Source organism: Nyctereutes procyonoides, unplaced genomic scaffold (genome assembly GCF_905146905.1).
Source record: "Nyctereutes procyonoides isolate TBG_1078 unplaced genomic scaffold, NYPRO_anot_genome, whole genome shotgun sequence".
Taxonomy (NCBI): Eukaryota; Metazoa; Chordata; class Mammalia; order Carnivora; family Canidae; genus Nyctereutes; species Nyctereutes procyonoides.
The window spans coordinates 26,751,182-26,771,126 of record NW_026575024.1 but is presented as its reverse complement, the minus strand read 5'-3'; the positions used below and the strand labels follow the sequence as shown (position 1 = coordinate 26,771,126).

General features: G+C 47.5%; 1 protein-coding gene across 1 annotated transcript in view; it reads right to left on the bottom strand.

Annotated features, from left to right (window-relative positions):
* The window catches only part of BCL2L1 (BCL2 like 1), a 52,786-nt gene extending 33,142 nt beyond the window's left edge, over positions 1-19,644 (bottom strand). Inside the window, exons 1-2 of the mRNA XM_055304593.1 lie at positions 18,572-19,644; positions 17,593-18,286 (exon numbers count right to left, since the gene is read on the bottom strand). Of these exons, the coding sequence (XP_055160568.1) occupies positions 17,593-18,156 (564 nt within the window). The 5' untranslated portion in view covers positions 18,157-18,286; positions 18,572-19,644. The remainder of the gene's footprint in view (positions 1-17,592; positions 18,287-18,571) is intronic.
* Between the last annotated feature and the right edge of the window lie 301 nt (positions 19,645-19,945).

Sequence of the window (19,945 nt, the reverse complement as noted above, 5' to 3'; positions counted from 1 at the left end):
ATTTAGTCATTAATCGTAATAACAGGAGAAAAACTTGCTCAGTTCAAAGGGACTCATGTATCCATTTCTGTGGACTTATTTTAGTTTCTGGCTCTTGTTTTCTTACCCGTAATTTTCTTTCTCCTGACACCCCTAGCTAAATCCTAGTTACGTGAGTTTTCCTAAGTTGCCTCCAACTCTTTGTAGAATAGAATGAGGTTCTTTTTTTTTTTTTGAGGTTCTTTTTTTTTTAAATATTTTATTTACTTATTCATGAGAATACACAGAGAGGAGAGAGAGGCAGAGACACAGGCAGAGGGAGAAGCAGGCCTCATGCAGGGAGCCTGATGTGGGACTCGATCCTGGGTCTCCAGGATCACACCCTGGGCAGAAGACAGGCGCTAAACCGCTGAACCACCGGGGCTGCCCTAGAAAGAGGTTCTAATAAAAAATAAGAGTTGGTCTAGTTTTCTTTTAAATGCTACAATGGTATACCAAAAAATGGTGTCCCAAACAACTCATTATAACAATAAAGAAAAGTGACGAAAATAATGCATGTAAATCACTGAATACAGTGCTTGGCACTTACTTAGTAACCATTCAAAAAGTTGAAACAACACTTTCAATTCTTAATGGCTTCACTTCTCTGGGCCTCAGTTTTTTCATGTGTAAAATGAAAACAGTATCTCAGGTTTATTCATTTGTTCAATCATTAATTCCAAAAATCATTCGCTGAATATTCACTACCAGCAAGGAACAGTTTTAGGAACTACAGATAAAATGATGAACAAACCAAAGCCCTTATAATCATGAGGCTTGTATTCCAGTGGAAGAGACAGACAAAAACCAAGTAAACACACAAAAGGAAAACATCAGATAGAGGTCTGCGCTATGACAAACAATACAAGCAGGTAAAAGACTACAGAATGATTTAAAAGTAGCTCAGCTACTTACCAAAGGTCAAAGAGAACTCTCAGAGGAGGTGACCTGGGAGCTGAGTTAAGGGAAAGAACCAGCAAGGCACACACCAGGGCAGAGCATTCTAGGTAGTAAGAACAGCAACTACAAAGGCCCTCAGGCAGGGACAAATGTGACAGGACCAGGAACAGCAGAAACCCCTCTGGCCAGAGTACAGAGAGGGAGTGGCAGAATGGATGGAGGATGGAGAGGCAGCCAGGACCAGATCATGCAGGCCTTAGAGGATTTGGTAAGGACTCTGGATTTTATTCCAAGTGGGTGGAGGGTTGTAAGCAAGAATTTGGTAAGATCTGAACCAGGTTTTTATTTAATTAATTAATTAATTAATTAATTAATTAATTAATTTTTGAACCAGGTTTTTAAAAGATCACTCTGGCGGAAGTGCTAGGGCAGTAGTGACTTAAGGTCCCTTCCCAGCTCCAAACTTCTGATTCTTTCCCTGTCATTGCAGGCTCCCACAAACTGGTTGCAAGCACAAGAAAGATGCACCCTCCTCACGGGAGAGGGCACAAAGAGGAGTGGTTTCTGCCTAGGGCGGAGTAGGGAATCAGTGCCATCAGGTTCTGCAGGAGATGGAGGGAGTGGCCCAGTCAGGGAGGGGTGGGAATCCCAGCTTGGAAAACATCCCCAAGCCACCTGTATTGTTTTTGCCTCCTGTGTGGAAGTTTCTGCCAATGACACAGAGCTCTGGAATGCTCCCCCTCCCCCGCCCCCCATACAACCATACACACACCCAATCTTCCGTTTAGAGAGGCACAGTTGTACTTTGCATTCCTCCCAGGATTTAGCTCAAATCTGCCCTACAGGAAATGGTCGATAAAGAGCTACTGATTGATTAATGAAGACAGGGAATATTCTCAGCCATTAAGCAAATATTAATGAGTATTATGAGTACTATGAGTACTATGTAGGTCTTTGGGGATGCAAGGTGATTAAGATGGGTTTCTTGCCTTCACTGAGCTCAGAATTCAATAGATATAGACCAAAAACCACAGACAGCTACAATGTTGGATACAAAAGTAACAGCAGCAACATTAACTGGGCCCTCCTTATGCAACAGCAGAACATGGGGGCTTTGGGAAATGCAGGCCTGGGTTCAAATCATGATTTCACCACTTACAGCTGTGCATCTATGAGCAAATTCTTTAAACTTCCCTATGCCTCACTTTTCTCTATGAGAATAATGAGTACCTACCTCAATAGTACTGTTTTGGGAATTCAAAGAATACACATGAAACACTTAAGTTAATTGCACAAGAAATGTTAGCTATTGTTGAAGTTCTCTAACATCTGTGCTGAACCTCACATATAAGAGAAAACCCTATGAAGCACGTATTACTGTCTCCATTTTCCAGAGGCTCAGAGAAGGGGAAGAAGGTGCCAAGATTGAACAGCTGGTCTGTGATGGAGCCCAGATTCAAACTCAGCTCTGTCTGACTCCATAGACCACAATTCTAATAACAAAAGATCTCATATTCTTAAAAAGCCCCCACCATAGTGCTCAACCCACAGCAGGGGCCCCATAAAGGGAGCTTTGACTATTATTCCATTGTCCCTGGAAATTTTCTAGTAGGAGTGCTGTGGAGCCCAGAGTAAGGGCTTCTTTCAACCCGAAGGGGCCGGCTAAGGGTTCAAAGGTACTGACCTGGGTGCCAACTGCAGGCTTTGCTCTGGAGTTCCATGGGTTTCCCTCACTGAGGCTTGGGGTACTAATTCGGAATGTCAACTTCCACCACTAAATCAGACCAGAAACTGCCTCCAGGTGCCCAGACACCTGCATGGACAGGCAGGCAGTTTCCTCTGGGTTGACTTCGTGTCTGGCCCTATACATATATGAAACTGAGAGTAGTTTCGTCACTTAGCCACCAGCCTGGGGCCTCATGCTTGCACCTGCTCCTTGGCCCAGTCCCAGAAGACCCTGAGCCTTAGACTTGGGCTCCCTCCCTTGACCCTGCCCCAAAGGGCCATTTCTGATGACTCCCTGAAGATTTCTTTGATACGGTTACCCCTAGGGTTCCATATGAATGTGGGTGCTGTCAGTAAAGGGAAATTTTTCTAGCTGAGTAGCAGACGGAGAGTGGGTAGAACAAGGGATAGATGTTCTGTTCTGAATCAGAGGTGAGCATGGGGTGAGGCCCACTGTGCCTCACACTTTTATGTTTAAACAGTACTGATCCTGGGGATCCCTGGGTGGCGCAGCAATTTAGCGCCTGCCTTTGGCCCAGGGCGCGATCCTGGAGACCCGGAATCGAATCCCACATCGGGCTCCCGGTACATGGAGCCTGCTTCTCCCTCTGCCTATGTCTCTGCCTCTCTCTCTCTCTCTCTGCGTGACTATCATAAATAAATCAAAATTTAACAATAAAATAAATAAAATAAACAGTACTGATCCTGGCTGGGTCAGAGTTCCTACTCAGCAGTCCAGCCTAGGCGGGTGAGAACATCCTGAGATTAGGAGTTAATACTCATTTCTACTTCCCATTTGAATCACACTCAGAATTCTGGCCTTATCTGGTAATTTGACTACCGAAGGCAACCAATGGTTCAGCCATCAAGTGCTAGGCCTAATGAGACAGTTTTCAGCCTCAATAAGCTCAGAGTACCTTAGTCTTTCTCCCAACAATCCTATGAAAAGAGTATTATTTCCATTTGACAGATGTTCAGATTTAAAAAACTAATATAACTTGTCCAAATTCATGAAGCCAGATAAGTGGGAGAGCTACCTATTGCTTCCACTCAAAAAATGCTTGTGAGTTGAACAAACGAACAAATAAATGAATGAATGACACAGCAATGGCTGTGACCTCAATCAAGGAGAAGCAACAAGACCAAATATTTATAGTTCTCAAAGTGCTTTTTCATCTATCATCTCCCTGGGTCTCACAGCTAGCCCATGAGGGAGGCAAAGCGGGTGTTATCTTTCTACAACAGATGAGGCAACAGGCAGAGCTTGGGCAAGAGGCTTAAGGCCACAAAGCAAACAAGGAGTGGAGCCATCCTCACAATACCTTGTTTAATCATTCAAACACATGTTACACACCTACTATGTGCTAGGTGTGCTCCTATGTACTTTATTTTTTAAAAGAGCTTATTTTAGAGAGAGAGAGAGAGAGAGAGAGAGACTGAGCAGGGGGAGAAAGAATCTCAAGCACACTCCGTGCTGAGCTCATAGCCTCATGTGGGGCTCGATCTCACAACCCCGAGATCATGACCTGAGTTGAAACCAAGAGTCAAACACTTAACTGACTGAGCCACCCAGGCACCCCCAAAGATTTTATTTTTACGTAATCTCGACATCCTACATGGGGCTCGAACTTAACAACCCTGAGATCAAGAGTCACATGCTCTACTGACTGAGCTAGCAAGGCACCCTAAGTCCTATGTACTTTAAATATTCAACTCACTGATATGCCTGGGTGGCTCAGCAGTTGAGCGTCTGCCTTCAGTTCAGGGCGTGATCCTAGAGTCCTGGGATCGAGACCCCCCATGAGGACTCCCTGCATGGAGCCTTGCTTCTCTCTCTCTGCCTATGTCTCTGCCTCTCTCTCTCTCTGTGTCTCCGTGAATAAATAAATAAAATCTTTTTTAAAAAAGTTCAATTCACTAAGCCTTCCACTCAGTTGACAAATAATGACCGTGTGCTTTCTATGCTCCAGGTTCTGTAGCAGGTTCTAGGGACAAAACAGTAAACAAGGCAGAGGAGGAGGTCCCTGCCCTCTTGGAAGCCCTTGGCAAAGACTGAAGAAAATATACCCTATTGTCAAATGCTAGGTTAGCAACACTTACTGTGTACAAAGCATGACTTGGGGCACTTGTGGAGGAGGGGGAGGACAAGGTTATGGGCCACAGTCCTCAGCTTCAGGAATCTTAAAATCTCTAAGCTCTTGGTTCAAAGGATAACCATATACTCACTCTCTCAACCCAAAAGTTTGCTCTTGGAGAGTAGCTCCAAAAGTAATCATAGCAACTTGGTCACCTGTAAAGACACTCTGATAATAATAGCAGTAATAGTAGCTGTCATACTGAGTAATTACTATATGCCAGGCTCCATGCTAAGTGTTCCCTATATCTTACCAGCTATTTTCATGCTCCCAAGAGTCTTTCAAGAAAAGCACTATATGTTATTATCTCCTTTTTATAGATGAGGAAACTAAGGCTGGGGGAGACTAAGTAATTTGTCCAAGGATACTATAGAGTAAGTAGGATTCAGTAATTGCCAAATTTTGTACCTCTTAACAGTGATAGAATTTGTCCCATGGAGGCTATGGAGAGGTAGACACCAGGAATACCAGGAGTAGCTACTGCCTGGGAGGGCTGGAGCCTCCAGAGCTCCCAAAAGATTCTTCTTCACTCCCTTCCATCAAATCTGAACATCATGAAGATGAGAAGGTAAGGAGGAAATGGGTAGGAATGCTCAAAGTATCTCTAGGGAGGGCAATAGGAGTCTCTCCCTCAGGATGCCTGGGTAGCTCAGTGGTTGAGCATCTGCCTTTGGCTCAGGGCATGATCCTGGAGTCCTGGGATCTAGTCCCACATCGGGCTCCCTACATGGAGCCTGCTTCTCCCTCTGCCTATGTCTCTGCCTCTCTATGTGTGTCTCTCGTGAATAAATGAATAAAATCTTTAAAAGAAAACAAAACAAAACAAAAGGAGTCTCTTCCTCTCTGCTAAACCTCCAGGGAAGAAGTTTGTGACTTCTATTTGCCATCCACCACCCCCTAGAGAGAGAGACCGAAGTAGGTAGGAGTGGGAGCAGGGCAGTCTTTTCTCCCTGGGGTTGGGGGTTGGGGGCACATCAGGGAAGAGAGAAACCTGATTGGACAAGAAGTTTGTACATATGATATGGTGCCTGTCCTTCACATGGAACCCCCTTGGAGGAATGCCAGCGCACCTTTTGGACCCAAGAACCGGTACAGCCCTAACCTGGAAGCTAAGCTAACAATTTCTAAGCATTGTAACTAGGTCATCAGGTTCCTAGAGAAGCCAGCTGTGGCTGGGGGATGGGGAGGGAAATTTTGTAGTCTACCAAGATCCCTACTTCCCTTCAGGCCCCGCCCTCCCTGAAATCTGCACCTGCTCCCAAACTGACCCCTTCCCCCAGCTGGGCCCAGATGTCAACGGCTCCCAAAGCCTGCCCCTGCTTTCTATGGGCTAGAACCACATCTTATTGCCACCTGAGCCCTTCAGAAAGGGAGCTGTAGGACAGGAAAGGAGTGGCCTCTCCTGGTAGGTGTGTCTTGGCTCCATGAGGGCAGCAAGAAAGTTGGGCCCCTTTGGGCCTGCCTAGGGTACCTTCCTGGCATTGTTGCCACAGGTGGCAGGAGACAGGTGATGTTTACCCTGCTGAGACAAGAGTTGCCAAAAGGCTTCAATCAAACCTTTGAATCTGCACCTGGCCCAGAGGCCCAAAATAACAACCAGGGTAGCCTACCTGATCCACAGGTGCCCCAGGCTTTTATCTCCCTACAGTTCTGCCTGCTATATCCCAGCTGGCAAGGGATTCTTTTTCCCAGGGGTGAGGGGAGACCTGGCTGCATCCCTCTAGTGTTGGGCCTCTCCTCATTGGTCCCACCTGTACTGTCAACTATTCCTATCTCTCTGCTCAGAAGCCTCCACTATCAGTCATTGCTCCCTCTTCCCTGACCAGCTTTACTGACCCTTCTCAACCAGTTTGCCTTCTCACTGCCTCCCAAACACATCATATACTTTCTACCCTCTAGGTCTGCCTGGGTGGATCTTACCTAATGAGGCTGCCCTTGTCACATTCTTTCCACCTAATTTAAGGCTTCAAATGGTCCACATCTTTCTAATAGATAATAATGATGCCTAACATTCAGCATACTATGTCAGGCACTGTGCTAGCTGGGCTAGCACATGAGGGTCACTCATTCAACAAATATTTGCTGAGTGTCTCTTATGTGCCAAGCACTCTGCTAGATGTTGGGGATGAAGGAAAAAATGAGACAAAACCCCTACACTCTGGGGGCTTAAATTTTATTGGAGGAGACAGATAGCAAACATGGGTAGCCTCTTGAGAGGTGATATTCAAGTTGAAAGCTAAATGGTAGGATGACAGCCCTGATCATATCTAGGGGAATAGTGATCCAGGCTGAAGAAATATAGCATGCCTGAGAAAGAGATTGTTACTATTATGTTCATTAAGGGATGAGTATATCTTCATTTTACAGATGGGGAAACTGAGGACTCAGTATGAATTGCACAAAACTACACTGCTGAGAAAGCTATTATTTAAGCCTTTAGTGATCTTTCCCCTTTCTAACACTTTCCATTATTGGCACAGAAGAGGGTCTGGGTTGGTAATGCAGTTGGCAAGGGAGAAGGTGCATATTGATGATGCAGTCTGAGACTGGAAGCCTCTGGACCAAGTCATCAACTGAATAGCTGATGGTGGAAGTGGGCTGGTTTGGCAGAGGTCCAGGGCACCTGTGGGTCTGTCCTCTTCTGCTTCTGGAAACTATACCACAGACTTGGCACAGTTTGCCTTGAACCATTCACCAAGTGCTTCAGGTCTATTCCTCCTGCTGCAAATTAGTTTGCTTCCTTAGGGACAGGGACATTTTTGTCACCTAACCTGCATCTAATAATAACCCTTCATGTTCATTGAGCAGATGCTGGCTGAGCCCTTACCAAACCTCAGGCCTAGTGCCAGGAACTCAGGGTAAAATAAGCTAGTCTGGACCTGCTAAGAAGCAATGACACAGAGGCTTGAGGGTAGGCTTTTGGCATCAGATACATCTGAGTGCAAGACTCAGATCTGCCTCTTAAAAGGTATGTTAGTGTGGACACGTTATAGAGCCTCTAGAAGTTCTGGATTCTCTGTCTTGACACAGTTGTGAGGACCAAACAAGATGATTACGCCAAGGGCATAAACACAGCACTTGGCAGGGCAAACACTCAACACACAGTATCTGTTATTATTATTAAAAAATACTTTTGCATTTCTGTAATGAACACTGAGAAAGACTGATGAATCAATGACCTTGACCTCAAACTAATAATACATTACATGTTAATTAACTGAATTCAAATTAAAAAAATACTTTTGCACCTCACTTTCTTGCTCAAGCCTTGATTACTCTGATGGGTTGGTATTATTCTCTCATATTTAAGGGTATTTTAAGCTGATATGCCTCGTACTACACCACAAGCAATATATCAAGCTAAACTTCATATCTGAGTCCAGAGTTTTATCTGTGGGTATGTTTTTTGTTTTTTTTAAGATTTTATTTATTTGAGATAGAGCGAGACAGAGCATAAGCAGTGTTGGGGAGGTGCACAGATGGAGAGGGATAAGCAGACTCCTTGCTGAGCAGGGAGCTGATGCGGGGCTAAATCCCAGGACCCTGGTATCATGACCTGAGCCAAAGGCAGATGCTTAACCACCTGAGCTACCTAGGCGCCCCTTATCTGTGGGTGTGTGGAAGATGATCAATGCATACCAACTATAACAAACCCTGCCTGGTGTGTCTAGCAACAGAGGGGGTGGGTTGGTGATATACATAGACTGATTCAGATGGCAGAAGGATACCAGCAAGGTCAAAGGTATGGGGCATGGAAACGGACCACTGAGGGATGGGTCCCAGATCCACTCAACACAGTATGTACAGTATCACCGGCACTTAGCACATATAAAGCATTCATCAGTATTTGCTGATTTAACAAATGAAACAAAACTCTGAGGGAAGCTCCAAGTAATGAACAGCCTTAGGAAAGGCAGGCTTGGTCAATAACACTGCGTTAAAAGTCAGAACGTTAAAAAAAAATAAAAGTCAGAACATGGATTTTCTGATTCTGCCATTAACTGTGGGACAAGCCTCTTGCCTTAGTTTCCTCCCTGTAATGGAACTGAACATACCCACCTCATCTACCTCACTGTGAAATGAAGTATACAAAAGAGTCTGGTAAATTAAAAAGCATTTGCACGCACGTAAAAGATATTATCATCATGCTACAGAACTACTAAGGCAGTAAAGTGTTCAAAGTGTCACCCCGAGTCTGAATCCCAGATTGCCCTAGTATTTATTAGCTTATGAGCCTCTGAGCACGTCACTTTTCTTTGAGCCTCAGTTTTCTCAATCGTAGAATGACAATAACCTTGTAAGGTTTTAAAGGAGGGTAAAGATAAAGAACAAAGGCTTTGGAGTAAGGCAGTCTTGGTTTCAAATCCTGACGGTTCCTCCTCTAACTAAGCCCTCCAAATTACAGTGTTCTGTAATGATCAAGTTATTGGGAGAGTAACACAGAGATGATGTTGGTAAAAGGCCAGTCACATAAGTGGCACTGGATAAACACCAACCATCATCTAGCTGGTACGGTGAGGGGCGGGGGCAAGGTGCAGTATTTAAAAGTGGGAGTTTGGAAGAGGCTATGCCACTTACTAACCGTGCTACCCTGCATAAGTTGCTTAATTCTACCTCAGTTTCCTCATTTGTAAAATAGGGATAATAATAGTACCAACTTCAAAGTGCTGCTAGGCGAATAGAATAATAAATACATGTAAAGCACTGTGAACAATGCCTGGCATAGAGTAAGCACTCAATAAATGTTAAATGCTATTAATAGTAAAGTTAACAATAATATTAATCACCAGTGGAATAAGAGGGAGGGACTGTTTAATCCTGGGATATGGGCATCCCATGGAATAATTCCAGGGAAGTCCCTGGACAGTTGTTTGTAGAGAAGTTTTCAGCCTCTGAGACAAAGACTCTTCCATGGAAAGGACAAGAGGCTGGGGGGGAAGGGGGGATGTTCCTGAGCTAAAATCCCAGTCCTGCTGACCAGGAGGCCAGCCTCTGGGGAGGCAAGTCAGGCTCCTTGGAAGGGACACTGTGTTCCTGGCTCCGCCTGACCAGGGGAACAAAGGCACGTGTGTGGCCAGGGAGGAGGGAGGGGAATGTTTCCCTTTCAAGAGCGGAACAAAGGATCTGAGGCATAGTTGAGCGTGTTCCAATCCCCTCCCAAGCTAGCTCCCATTCCTCAGATGATTGTCCAACAAGGTTTTCAACCTTTCTAGCTTCCTCCTGAAAGGTGAAGGGGGGAGGGGCTGGCTCCACTTCACTCTATCCTCTGTCATCAATCTCCAAGAGGCAGGATTTATACACACCAAACCTCTAAGATCTCTCTTAGGAGTCTCCATCCTGTGCGGGGGTGGGGTGGAGACCTTTGTGGGAACTCAAGGTTAATGGATGACACAAGGCACTGCAAGTGACAGGCTTAATGTCCCTCTAGGGGGAGTCCCAGACTGGAACTGCTACTGAGTGATGGAGCCACGGAGAGAGCCCAAAGAGTTCTGACCAGTCCCCTAGCACGGGATTGGGGGAAAGCCTGACAGAACTAAGTGGAAATGCATTTTCAAATCTTAAAGGGCTGATCAAGGGCTGGAGAGAGAAGCTACGTAAAGGGTAAAGGGGGGAGCAAAGAAAGTAACTGACAAGAGGAAAGGGAGGGACATGTCCAAAAAAAAGTAGTTTGTGGGGAGGGGAGCCTTTAGGGACATTACTTTCCAGTTTCTATACTCTCGCCAGCAGGAATCCAGCAGGAATCGACTGCAGGGCTGGGACAGGAAGCAGTCCATGGAAGTCATTGCAATGGCATTTCCTGAAGAGCCAGAGAAAACCTCTAGTTCCGAGGGGAGCTCTGGAGCTTGTCTAAAAAGCCCTGTAGCTTGGAGCTAGCTATAAGGCTCCAGCTTGGACTGAGAGTCTCATCAGGGATGAAACCAAGTACCAGAAGGTCCCAAAAGCAGTTTCTTTCTGCAAAAACACTATTTGCAAAAATCAATATGTAATAAACGAGAAGCCAGAAGGAGGCCTGGGATGCAGCTCCTGTTTGTGGCTGATACACACAGTCACAGCTCTGAGAGCCTTAAGATATGGATTAACTCACGGAGCCTTCAGAACAAGGCACTATTATGACCATTTACAAGTTAAAAGATTTGCCCAAGTGGTCAAATGCAGATCCTAAAATCCAAATCCTGTCTTCCTCCTGATGTCTGATGTGTGACCTCGGTAAGCCATTTCACCTTCCTGAGCCTGACTTCCCTCCTGCTCTTTCCTGGGTGGCAATCAGCATCAAAAAGGCAAGATGGATATGAAAGTGCTTTCTGAGCTGTAAAGTGCTATAGAAATATGGCTTATTATTATAGTGGGGTCAGTAAACTACCCCACATTGACACTGGGATTAATTTTTGTATTTAAAGATTGTATTGTAGCTGTTGGTAAAAAAAAGAGCCATCCTCAAATGTAACTAATGTGAAATAGGGCCTTAATCAAATTGGCCAGTGACAACCAGGATTCCTAGACTGTCCACTTCAACTTTCCATCTTACAGATATGGCAGAAACTAGAGCCTGGGGGTGAAGCAAGCTGGCTAAGGCAAGACAGTGAATCAGAGCAGACCGACAGCAAAACAGGGATCCTGACTCTAAGTAAGACCAGTGCTTCTACCACCATGGCACAGAAGCACCAAGAGCCCTGCCATGACAGAACACTGCTAGGACCTGCCTGCCCTGAGGATGTGTTGGGAGGGCAAAAATGGAGAATGCAGTCCAAAAACGGAGAATGGATGGTGAATGAGTTTCTGACTCGAGTTCTATGGTGAGGATGGTAAGAATTTTGATACCAACATGTGCCAGGCACTACACATCTCAGACATGCCTCATTAGGTCTTTGCCATGACCTGATGCAGCATGTATTATTTGCCCCAAGTTTCAGAGAATTCGAGGAGCTTGCCTACGGTCACACAGCTAGATGTGGGTGAGCTGGGACCTACGCCCAGACAAACTGCAGTTATTCAGACTGAAATATTGCTAGAATGGAGAAGGACCATTAAGGACACATTTGGAGAGAGCTATTCCTAAAGACATCTAGCTTATTTAGCCTTGATTTCATGACCTCCAAGTGGTTAAAAAAATGTGGCTTCCATCAATACACCATGTGCAAACATGGCTATGTTCTCTAGTCCCTTCTCACTACTTCTACCTCCACCTCCTGATCCAGACTAGGATCTTTGTTTTCAAGTGGCAGTTGCACCAGTCTTGTCACCAGTTCCTGGCTTGCTGCTCTTGCAAGGGCAGAATTCAGATCACTTCACCCCTGCTCCAAACTTTCTCCTGGCCTCTCTCTCATTCAACCACAGCCAGGTCTTCATCATGGCCTTAGTAATGCCCTATACAATGTGACCTTTGGCCACCTCTTCCTTCTCAATTCCAACCACTTTCCCTCTTGCTATTTCTTCTTTAGTCACATTCTTCAGGTCTTGGCTCAAACTCTACCTTTTGGTGATGCCTTCCCTAACCACTTTTTTTTTTTTTTTTAAAGATTTTATTTATTTGAGAGAGAGCAAGAGTAAAAGCATGGACAAGCAGAGGGGAGGAGCAGAGGAAAGGGAGAAGCAGATTCCCCACTGAGCAGGGAGCCTGACTTGGGACTCAATCCCAGGAGCCTAGGATCATGACCTGAACTGAAGGCAGAACACTTAACTGACTGAGCCACGCAGGCACCCTTCCCTAACCACTCTTGAAACTGCAGCCCCACCTCCCTTGCAAGGCATGCCCTATACCTTGATCTGCTTTATTTTCTTCGTAGCGCTTATTATCATGTGCTATGTTATATGTATGTAATTAAACGTTTATTATCTGTTTCTCCCCAACCAGATTGTGAGCTTCGACAAGAAGAGAAACTTAATTTTATTTAAGACAGTCTCCCTAGTACCTAGGACAGCCTGGATACAGGAGCTCACTAAATACTCTTTGAATCAATGACTGAATGATCAGATCAGTGAAAATTCCCATTACTATTATTCTGTTTTGGTAACCGTTTGTTTCTTCAGAAATTTGGTGGACCATCTCTTTCCATTGAGTACCTGCTATGCCCAAGACCTGCTCAATACTGAGGAAAAGTGTGGACAAGATGTGGACTCCACCTTCAGGAAACTCCTAAATCTGGTAAGAGACAACAGTGTGAGAAATGTCTTTACACTAATTTCATGCTACCAGTTATTATCCTTTCATTTATCCAAGTTCTGTTGGGTACTCTACCAATAAAAATGGTGTAACCCCTCTTCCTCCAGGCATTTGACACTGGTGATAAATTTTCTTGAGTCTTCTCTTCCCCAGGTTAAACAAAATGACCCAGTGGGACTGTCTACTGTCTGACTCAGGTCTGTCAACTGGGAAAGGGGAAGAGAGACTGTCGGCTGGAAGGAAGAAAAGAAGCTGCTCCAGGAGCAGAGTGACTCCTTCAAAGAAAAGAGAGGAAGTCCCTAGGGAGAACTCTGTGGACTTAGGGTTGGGGTAGGGACAAGGCCCTGCTAATGGAGGTAGTAGAAGATTATACTTCGGTCGAAGAGAAGCTCACTAGGAATTACCCCTAAATCTATCCCTGCCAAACCCAGACAAGATCATGGTTCTGAAAGTGAGCCCCGTGATAGAAGGCTGAGGATGTTGGAAAATGATGACTTCAGGACAGATACATGCTGGGGAAAGGACAGCTAACAACTGCTGCTTCCTGCAGCCCAGACAAATCTGGTGACTGCCCACACAAAAGTCAAGAAAACCTTCTGGGTTCTGTTGGGACCCCTTGAAAAAACACCTGGGTAATTTTCTTCCAGAAGTTGAAGGGCTCTACAGGGCCACTGGGGAAATTAGTCCCAGGAAGTCTGGAAAATCCTGTGATAGTGACAGAGTTTCAAGAGCAACCTCAAATATACATCCAGAAGAACTGGGTGTTTTGAGGTGGAGTCCCTGAGACATTTCTACCTCACTTTGGGACCTGAATGAGATTACTAAAAATTTCCACGTTTGGGGTTTCTAATGGGGTTTCCCCAAGAAAACCACAGAATTGCCAACAGCTGCTGAGATCTGTAAAGGTCACTGAGGTGCTTCAGATACCATACTGCCATGCCAAAGAAGCCAGAATAGGCAAGAAACCTACAGAAACTACAAGACCACAGAGCCATGCAGCCTGGGAAAGGCCAAATTATTTTTCCTCTCTCCACACACTGTTCATCGCTCTTGACAATGGTTTTCAATCGAGCTAAGGGGTTTCCCAGGGACAGCAATTCCAAAATGGCCTAGCCCACCTGGGTCCTCACCTTAAAACTGTCCACATTCCCACTGGAAAGCTCCCAAAACGCTCTGTCCCTATATAGGTCACATCAGGTTCCATTCTAGATGAGTATCTTAGGAGTTGGCTTTGTTTCTTGAGAAACTATGGGACCAAAGTTCAGTTTTCTGAGGCAGATGACCTACTCACAAAACAAGGTGCTTCCACCCTACAATTATGGCCCAGGAAGGGCTTTTGTTCTAGATTATTTACTAGAGTCAAGCTATGGCAGGTGGCTGTCATTATTCTATTTTACATGTAGAAGAGATGGATGGACAAGAGAGACGAACAGGTTCAGCATCTTGCCAGGTGACTTCAAGCAGGCAGTGGTGTGGCTACGTGTGGAATTCCAGTCCTTGGAGCTCACCCATAATTAAGTAGATATATCTGAAGCAGGCCACCTTCTCTCCACATGCACATGATTCTTATCTATTGGCAGAGCCCGAGAGGGTTTAACAATTAAGAATTAACAAGAAGGCCACTCTGACTAGGCAAAACCCTGATGCCTACTCGAGTTTTACCAATGTCTGAATCTGAGGCTATACACATTCCTTTGGGAATATGCTCCTGCCAACAAAGGCACCGTTCTACCTGCAGCTACCTGAATAATGTCAGGATCACAAACCAGAGTGAGCACCTCCACAAGCATGTTTTGTTTGGCCCAACAGCATTTCTGCCTTTTTGTGCCAGGATATCTGGATCAATTTATTACTCCTAGAACAACCTGATACGGATGGAAAAGACTTCAGAGTCAGGCTGACTGACCTAGGCGAAAATTCTCACTCAGTCACTTAACTGGCTGAAGGATACCCGGAGCCAGTCATTGAGCTATCAGGGGCTTCACATGTAAACTGGGAATAAACCTACCTACCTTGAAAAGTTATTGTGTGAGATATGTGAAATAGCATGTCATTTCCATGAGGGAAGGTATCATGTGCAGCTAACTGCCAGCATCCAGCACAGTGCCTGCCTCATAGTAGATGATCAGTACGTTCTGGCTGCATAAGTAAAAGACTCAAGACAATGCCTCATACATAGGATGTACTTCATAAAGGCTCATTTCCTTCCACTTTTCTGTAGGGATGCTAAATTTAGAGCATATCCCAGCGTGGTAACGGCCCATAAGTCGTACCCTCATGGATTCACCACAGCCTCCAGGAAGGTTTTGAGATGGCTACTGCAGTAGCCAGCCTGTGCAGCTCAAACAGGATGGTACGAGAAAGGGAAGTGAGTGGGTAGCTTCCATCCAAAGGATCTCTACTTAAATGTTCTTTACCTCCTGGCCTCAGGGAGCATGAGTGCCCAGAAATGGTGCTGACATAACTGGCTCTTCTGCACACATCCCCTGTTCACCAAGAGGAAGTACATATGGTATGTTGCCTAACGGGCTCTGAAAATTCTTGAGCAGAGACAGAAGATGGAATTTCAATCCAGGGGTGATCTAATGAACTTTCTCTGTGCTGCTGTCTAAAACCTCTTTCCGTATATACAGTACTGGGTGACCGGCAATTCTCTGATCCAGGTAGTCCTCTGCAGAGGCTGGTCGATAGAATAGGCACCTCTCCCAGACTGCCTCTTGTTAATAGCTGGCAACAACCCACCTGGTATTAGCACCCCTGGCCAAAGACAATAGTCAGGCAAGGTGGGCACAAGGCCCAAGTCTCTACTAGGAGATGCCTCAGAGGCTTTGTCTGAAGTGCTGGAATCCTGTCTCTCCTGTAATCAGCTGAACAAATATTTGCCCCCAAAGAGAATCAAAGCAGGAGGGAACAGGCGAGGTCATCACACAAACCAACAGGAACTATTTAATCATTTATCCCCCCAGGGAGTTCACTTACAGAATGGCTTTCAAGTCTGGTCAGCCTTAGCTCTAGAGCTCTCCACCTTTACCTCCCCCAACCCCACCCCAGTCATCTGACCTCTATTGACTTGACCCCTTTGTGTTTTACAAGAACTGGCAGCAGGAAAAGTTAATGAAGTTGCAAAGAAATGGGAAATAAGACGGGGGAAGGGCAAACTAGGCGGTCTCTGGCTCAGAGGTAAACTGAAGTGCCACGCCCTAGGCCCAGCCTATGGATAATTTGCATTCTTGACATTCCTGAATCTGTGGTACTTGGGCCCTTCCACCTCAGCTCCTTCAATAGATGACTTATTTTCCACAGCCTGCTCAATTTTCTGGGTGTTCTGAGGGGACCGAATACCCCTCACAAGCCCTGCATCTCCCCTAGGCAAGGAGATAAGCAAGGAAATGAGGATTGAGTTCACTGTAGGGCAAAAACTGCCTACAATGAGCACTCCTAAAGAACTTCTCACCACTATCTGCTCCTAAGTTGGTGTTGGGCAAGAGAATTCTCCATTGCGGGGGAGAGGAATGAGGGCATGACTCCTAGGCCCACAAAGTGTGTCTGGAACCAATAACTACTACAGAAACTTGCTGGTGCCAGTCACTGCTCTCATTAGCTCCAGGATTTACAACACTCTGCAAGGCAAAGAGGGCTTGCCCCATTTTTTTTTAGTGTAAGAAACTGAGAGGCTCAAGGTAAAGTGGCCTGTCCAAGGTCGCACAGCTGGGTGAGTGACGACAGGGCTGACACTCAAACCTATGTCAGTTTGTTTCTAAAGTCTGTCACTGAATCTCAATATCCCAAAGAGCCCCCACAGACCAGGTTCTTGCTTTGCCAGCCAACAGTGCTCCGTGAAGAGGCCCTAGGGCCCTGGCCGGAAAGCAACAGGCAGAACAGCTAGAGCTCTCCAACGGACCCCAGGCAGTGAGGTGCAAAGTCGCCAGGCTTACTGCGTGACACAGCAAGAGCTCCACAAACAGGCCAACCATACAGAAAGTTTGCACACTTTAGAGCAAATGAACAGAGGAGTGCAGCACAAACGCAACCAGCCCACTGGCACAGCTTACCACTGCCCTAAAATCTGACAATCCTCAGCCATCCAAGCCACTATAGGAACTTCTGCCTGGCCATGCCCCATTCTGAGAGGAGACGAATATGTATGCATCTGAGACAAGAGGAACATGTATGCAAACTCTGAAATAAACGGAACTTAATTTGTGGGAGGGAAGGAAGCCCAGGATAAGATTGACATCCCTGGGGGAGTAAGAATGAAGGGGCTCAGAGGTATTACACTCATCAGCCCTTTTTGTGGTGAGCCATTTTGTCAGGCTGTGGGGGAACACTAGAATAACCTCCCACTCGCAAAGATTTGGGGCCAAATAAACACACAGGCTATGTTCTCCTCTGCTGAGAAACTGGAACACAATTATGAAAGAGTGGGGTCATGAGAGTGACCAGGATGAAAGATGCTTGGTCCTTTCAAGACTAGGTTACCCGTATTTGAGAACAGTTAACCTCTTGTGGTGCAGGGAGGTCACCTCTCCTTAACAAGCAGTCTCCAATAACCACCCAGCACAACAGAAAGAGATATGGGTGAGAAGGCTATTGGAGATCTCTTCGATCAGAGGCTCAGGGAAAGGTAGTATACACAAGGGGCGTGGTCCTTACCCAGCCGCCGTTCTCCTGGATCCAAGGCTCTAGGTGGTCATTCAGGTAAGTGGCCATCCAAGCTGCGATCCGACTCACCAATACCTGCATCTCCTTGTCTACGCTCTCCACGCACAGTGCCCCACCGAAGGAGAAAAAGGCCACAATGCGACCCCAGTTCACCCCATCCCGGAAGAGTTCGTTCACTACCTGCTCAAAGCTCTGATATGCTGTCCCTGGGGTGATGTGAAGCTGGGATGTCAGGTCACTGAATGCCCGCCGGTACCTCAGTTCAAACTCATCCCCAGCCTCCCTCAGCGCTTGTTTCACCGCTGCCATGGGGATCACCTCCCGGGCATCCAAGCTGCTGCTGTGGCCAGTGGCTCCATTCACCGCAGGGCTGTCTGCCAAGTGCCAGGATGGGTTGCCATTGATGGCACTGGGGGTCTCCATCTCTGATTCAGTCCCTTCTGGGGCCTCAGTTCTGTTCTCTTCCACATCACTAAACTGACTCCAGCTGTATCCTTTCTGGGAAAGCTTGTAGGAGAGAAAGTCAACCACCAGCTCCCGGTTGCTCTGAGACATTTTTATAATAGGGATGGGCTCGACCAGTCCATTGTCCAAAACACCTGCTCACTCACTGAGTCTGGTCTCTGCTTAGTGGTTCTCTTCTGAGATCCAAAGCCAAAATAAGGTTCTGATGGGAGAGAAAGAGCTTCAGGAAAAAAAAAAATTAATATGCATGCCATTTAACCTACAATATTCCATTCCCCTTCCAGGTACCAGAACTGGTTTCTTTGTGGTTCTTAGGAAGGTCTGGGTCTAGCGTCCAAAAGACTTCAATGAAGTCAAATTGAAAGCACCCGTGGGCTCTTTCTGAATCACCACACCGGCTTTTTTTTTTTTGGTACCTCAGCCACCCCCTTTTCTCTGAAACGCCTTCCTCAGAAAGTCACCCCCACGGACAGTCTGCCCCCACCCCCACCTCCGCACCACCTACATTTAAATCCGTCTCAGGCAACCGCAGGCAGGTGCAACCCCCGGAAGATCTTTTGTAACATAGGTCGGGAGAAGAGGTGGCAGCCGGGATGCCGGCAACTCAGCCGGCCTCACGGCGGCTGGCAAAAAAAGGAGCTCCGGCTGGAGGGATCATGCGACCCGACAGGCTGAGAACCCAGAAGGCGACACAGGAATTACGAAGCTCAGGAACCGGCCCCCTCGCTTGCTTCCTCCTCCATCGCCCGGATCGAGGGCGGCCACTCGGCAGCGGCCTCCTGCCACCCGGGAGCCCAGCCCCCTCGCTCTTGCACGCCCCTTGGCTCTCCGCCTCCTACTGGGAGCCAGGAGAACTCTCCCGGAGGTGGCTGGTGTGGGCTTTAGGTTTTTTGTTGTTGTTGTTGTTTCTATTTAAGTGCCAGCTCGGGGTAAGGCTTCCGAAACCCTGAAGGGACTTCTCAATGGGGCTCAAGGTTTCGAGAAGGGGCAGAGGGAGGGGGCAGCTGCCTCGGATCTGCGGTCTGACTTCGGAAAGGCCATCCTCGGGCCTTTCCGGGAGGCTGACGGCCGGGGACCCCCCAGAAACACCGCTGATTTTCTTTGAATTCCCCAAAGGCTCTGGACGCGGAGGCGGTGGGGGGGGATTGCCGGGCCCTCCATTCCCCGCACGGACACAATGGCCGCCGGCGCCCTGCACAAAGACGGGGTGAGGGTGAGGCGCCAGGCCTCTCCTCGGGTCAGGCAGAGGGACTGAGGCCTGCTCGCGGCCCCCCTACAGCTGAGACCACGTTTTCCTGAGGACAGGCCCAAGGCAGCTTCCTGGCGCCCCCGGGGGGCTGGGGGGCCGGGGGCTGCGCCTCTCCGGAGCCCGGGGCGGGTGGGCTGCGGCCTGGCGGCTTCTCCCGCGCGCTAGGCCGGGTACCCGCCGGGCCACCGCCCCGTTGCCAGGCAACTGCTCTCCCTCAGGGGCGCCCCCTAGCCCTTTCAGGGAGGAGGGGTCTCGCCCCCGGCGGCCCGCCCCGGCGCAGCCAATCAGCGAGCCCAGTCGGCACACAAGCGGGACGGCGAGGGCTCCCATTGGGCGCCGCGCCTGCCACGCACAGGGGAGGCGGCGCTCTCACCTGCGAGCCCCGCGAGCCGTGGGGGGCCACATTCCCCCTTCGTCGGCCAGGTCGTTTCCAGACGCTAGGGCTTTTCGTGGCCAAGTTCCGCGCCGCGGACCCGGGCCGGCCTACCTGGCTGACGGCCCGCGCTGTCTCTTCCGATCGAGCCGGCCTCAGTTTCCCCTGAAGAGACCGGGGGAACTTGCAAGCTCAGTCACTTCCGGTGCCGCGGCAGCGCGCGCGAGCCCGAGACGCAAAGGGAGTGCGCGCCTTGA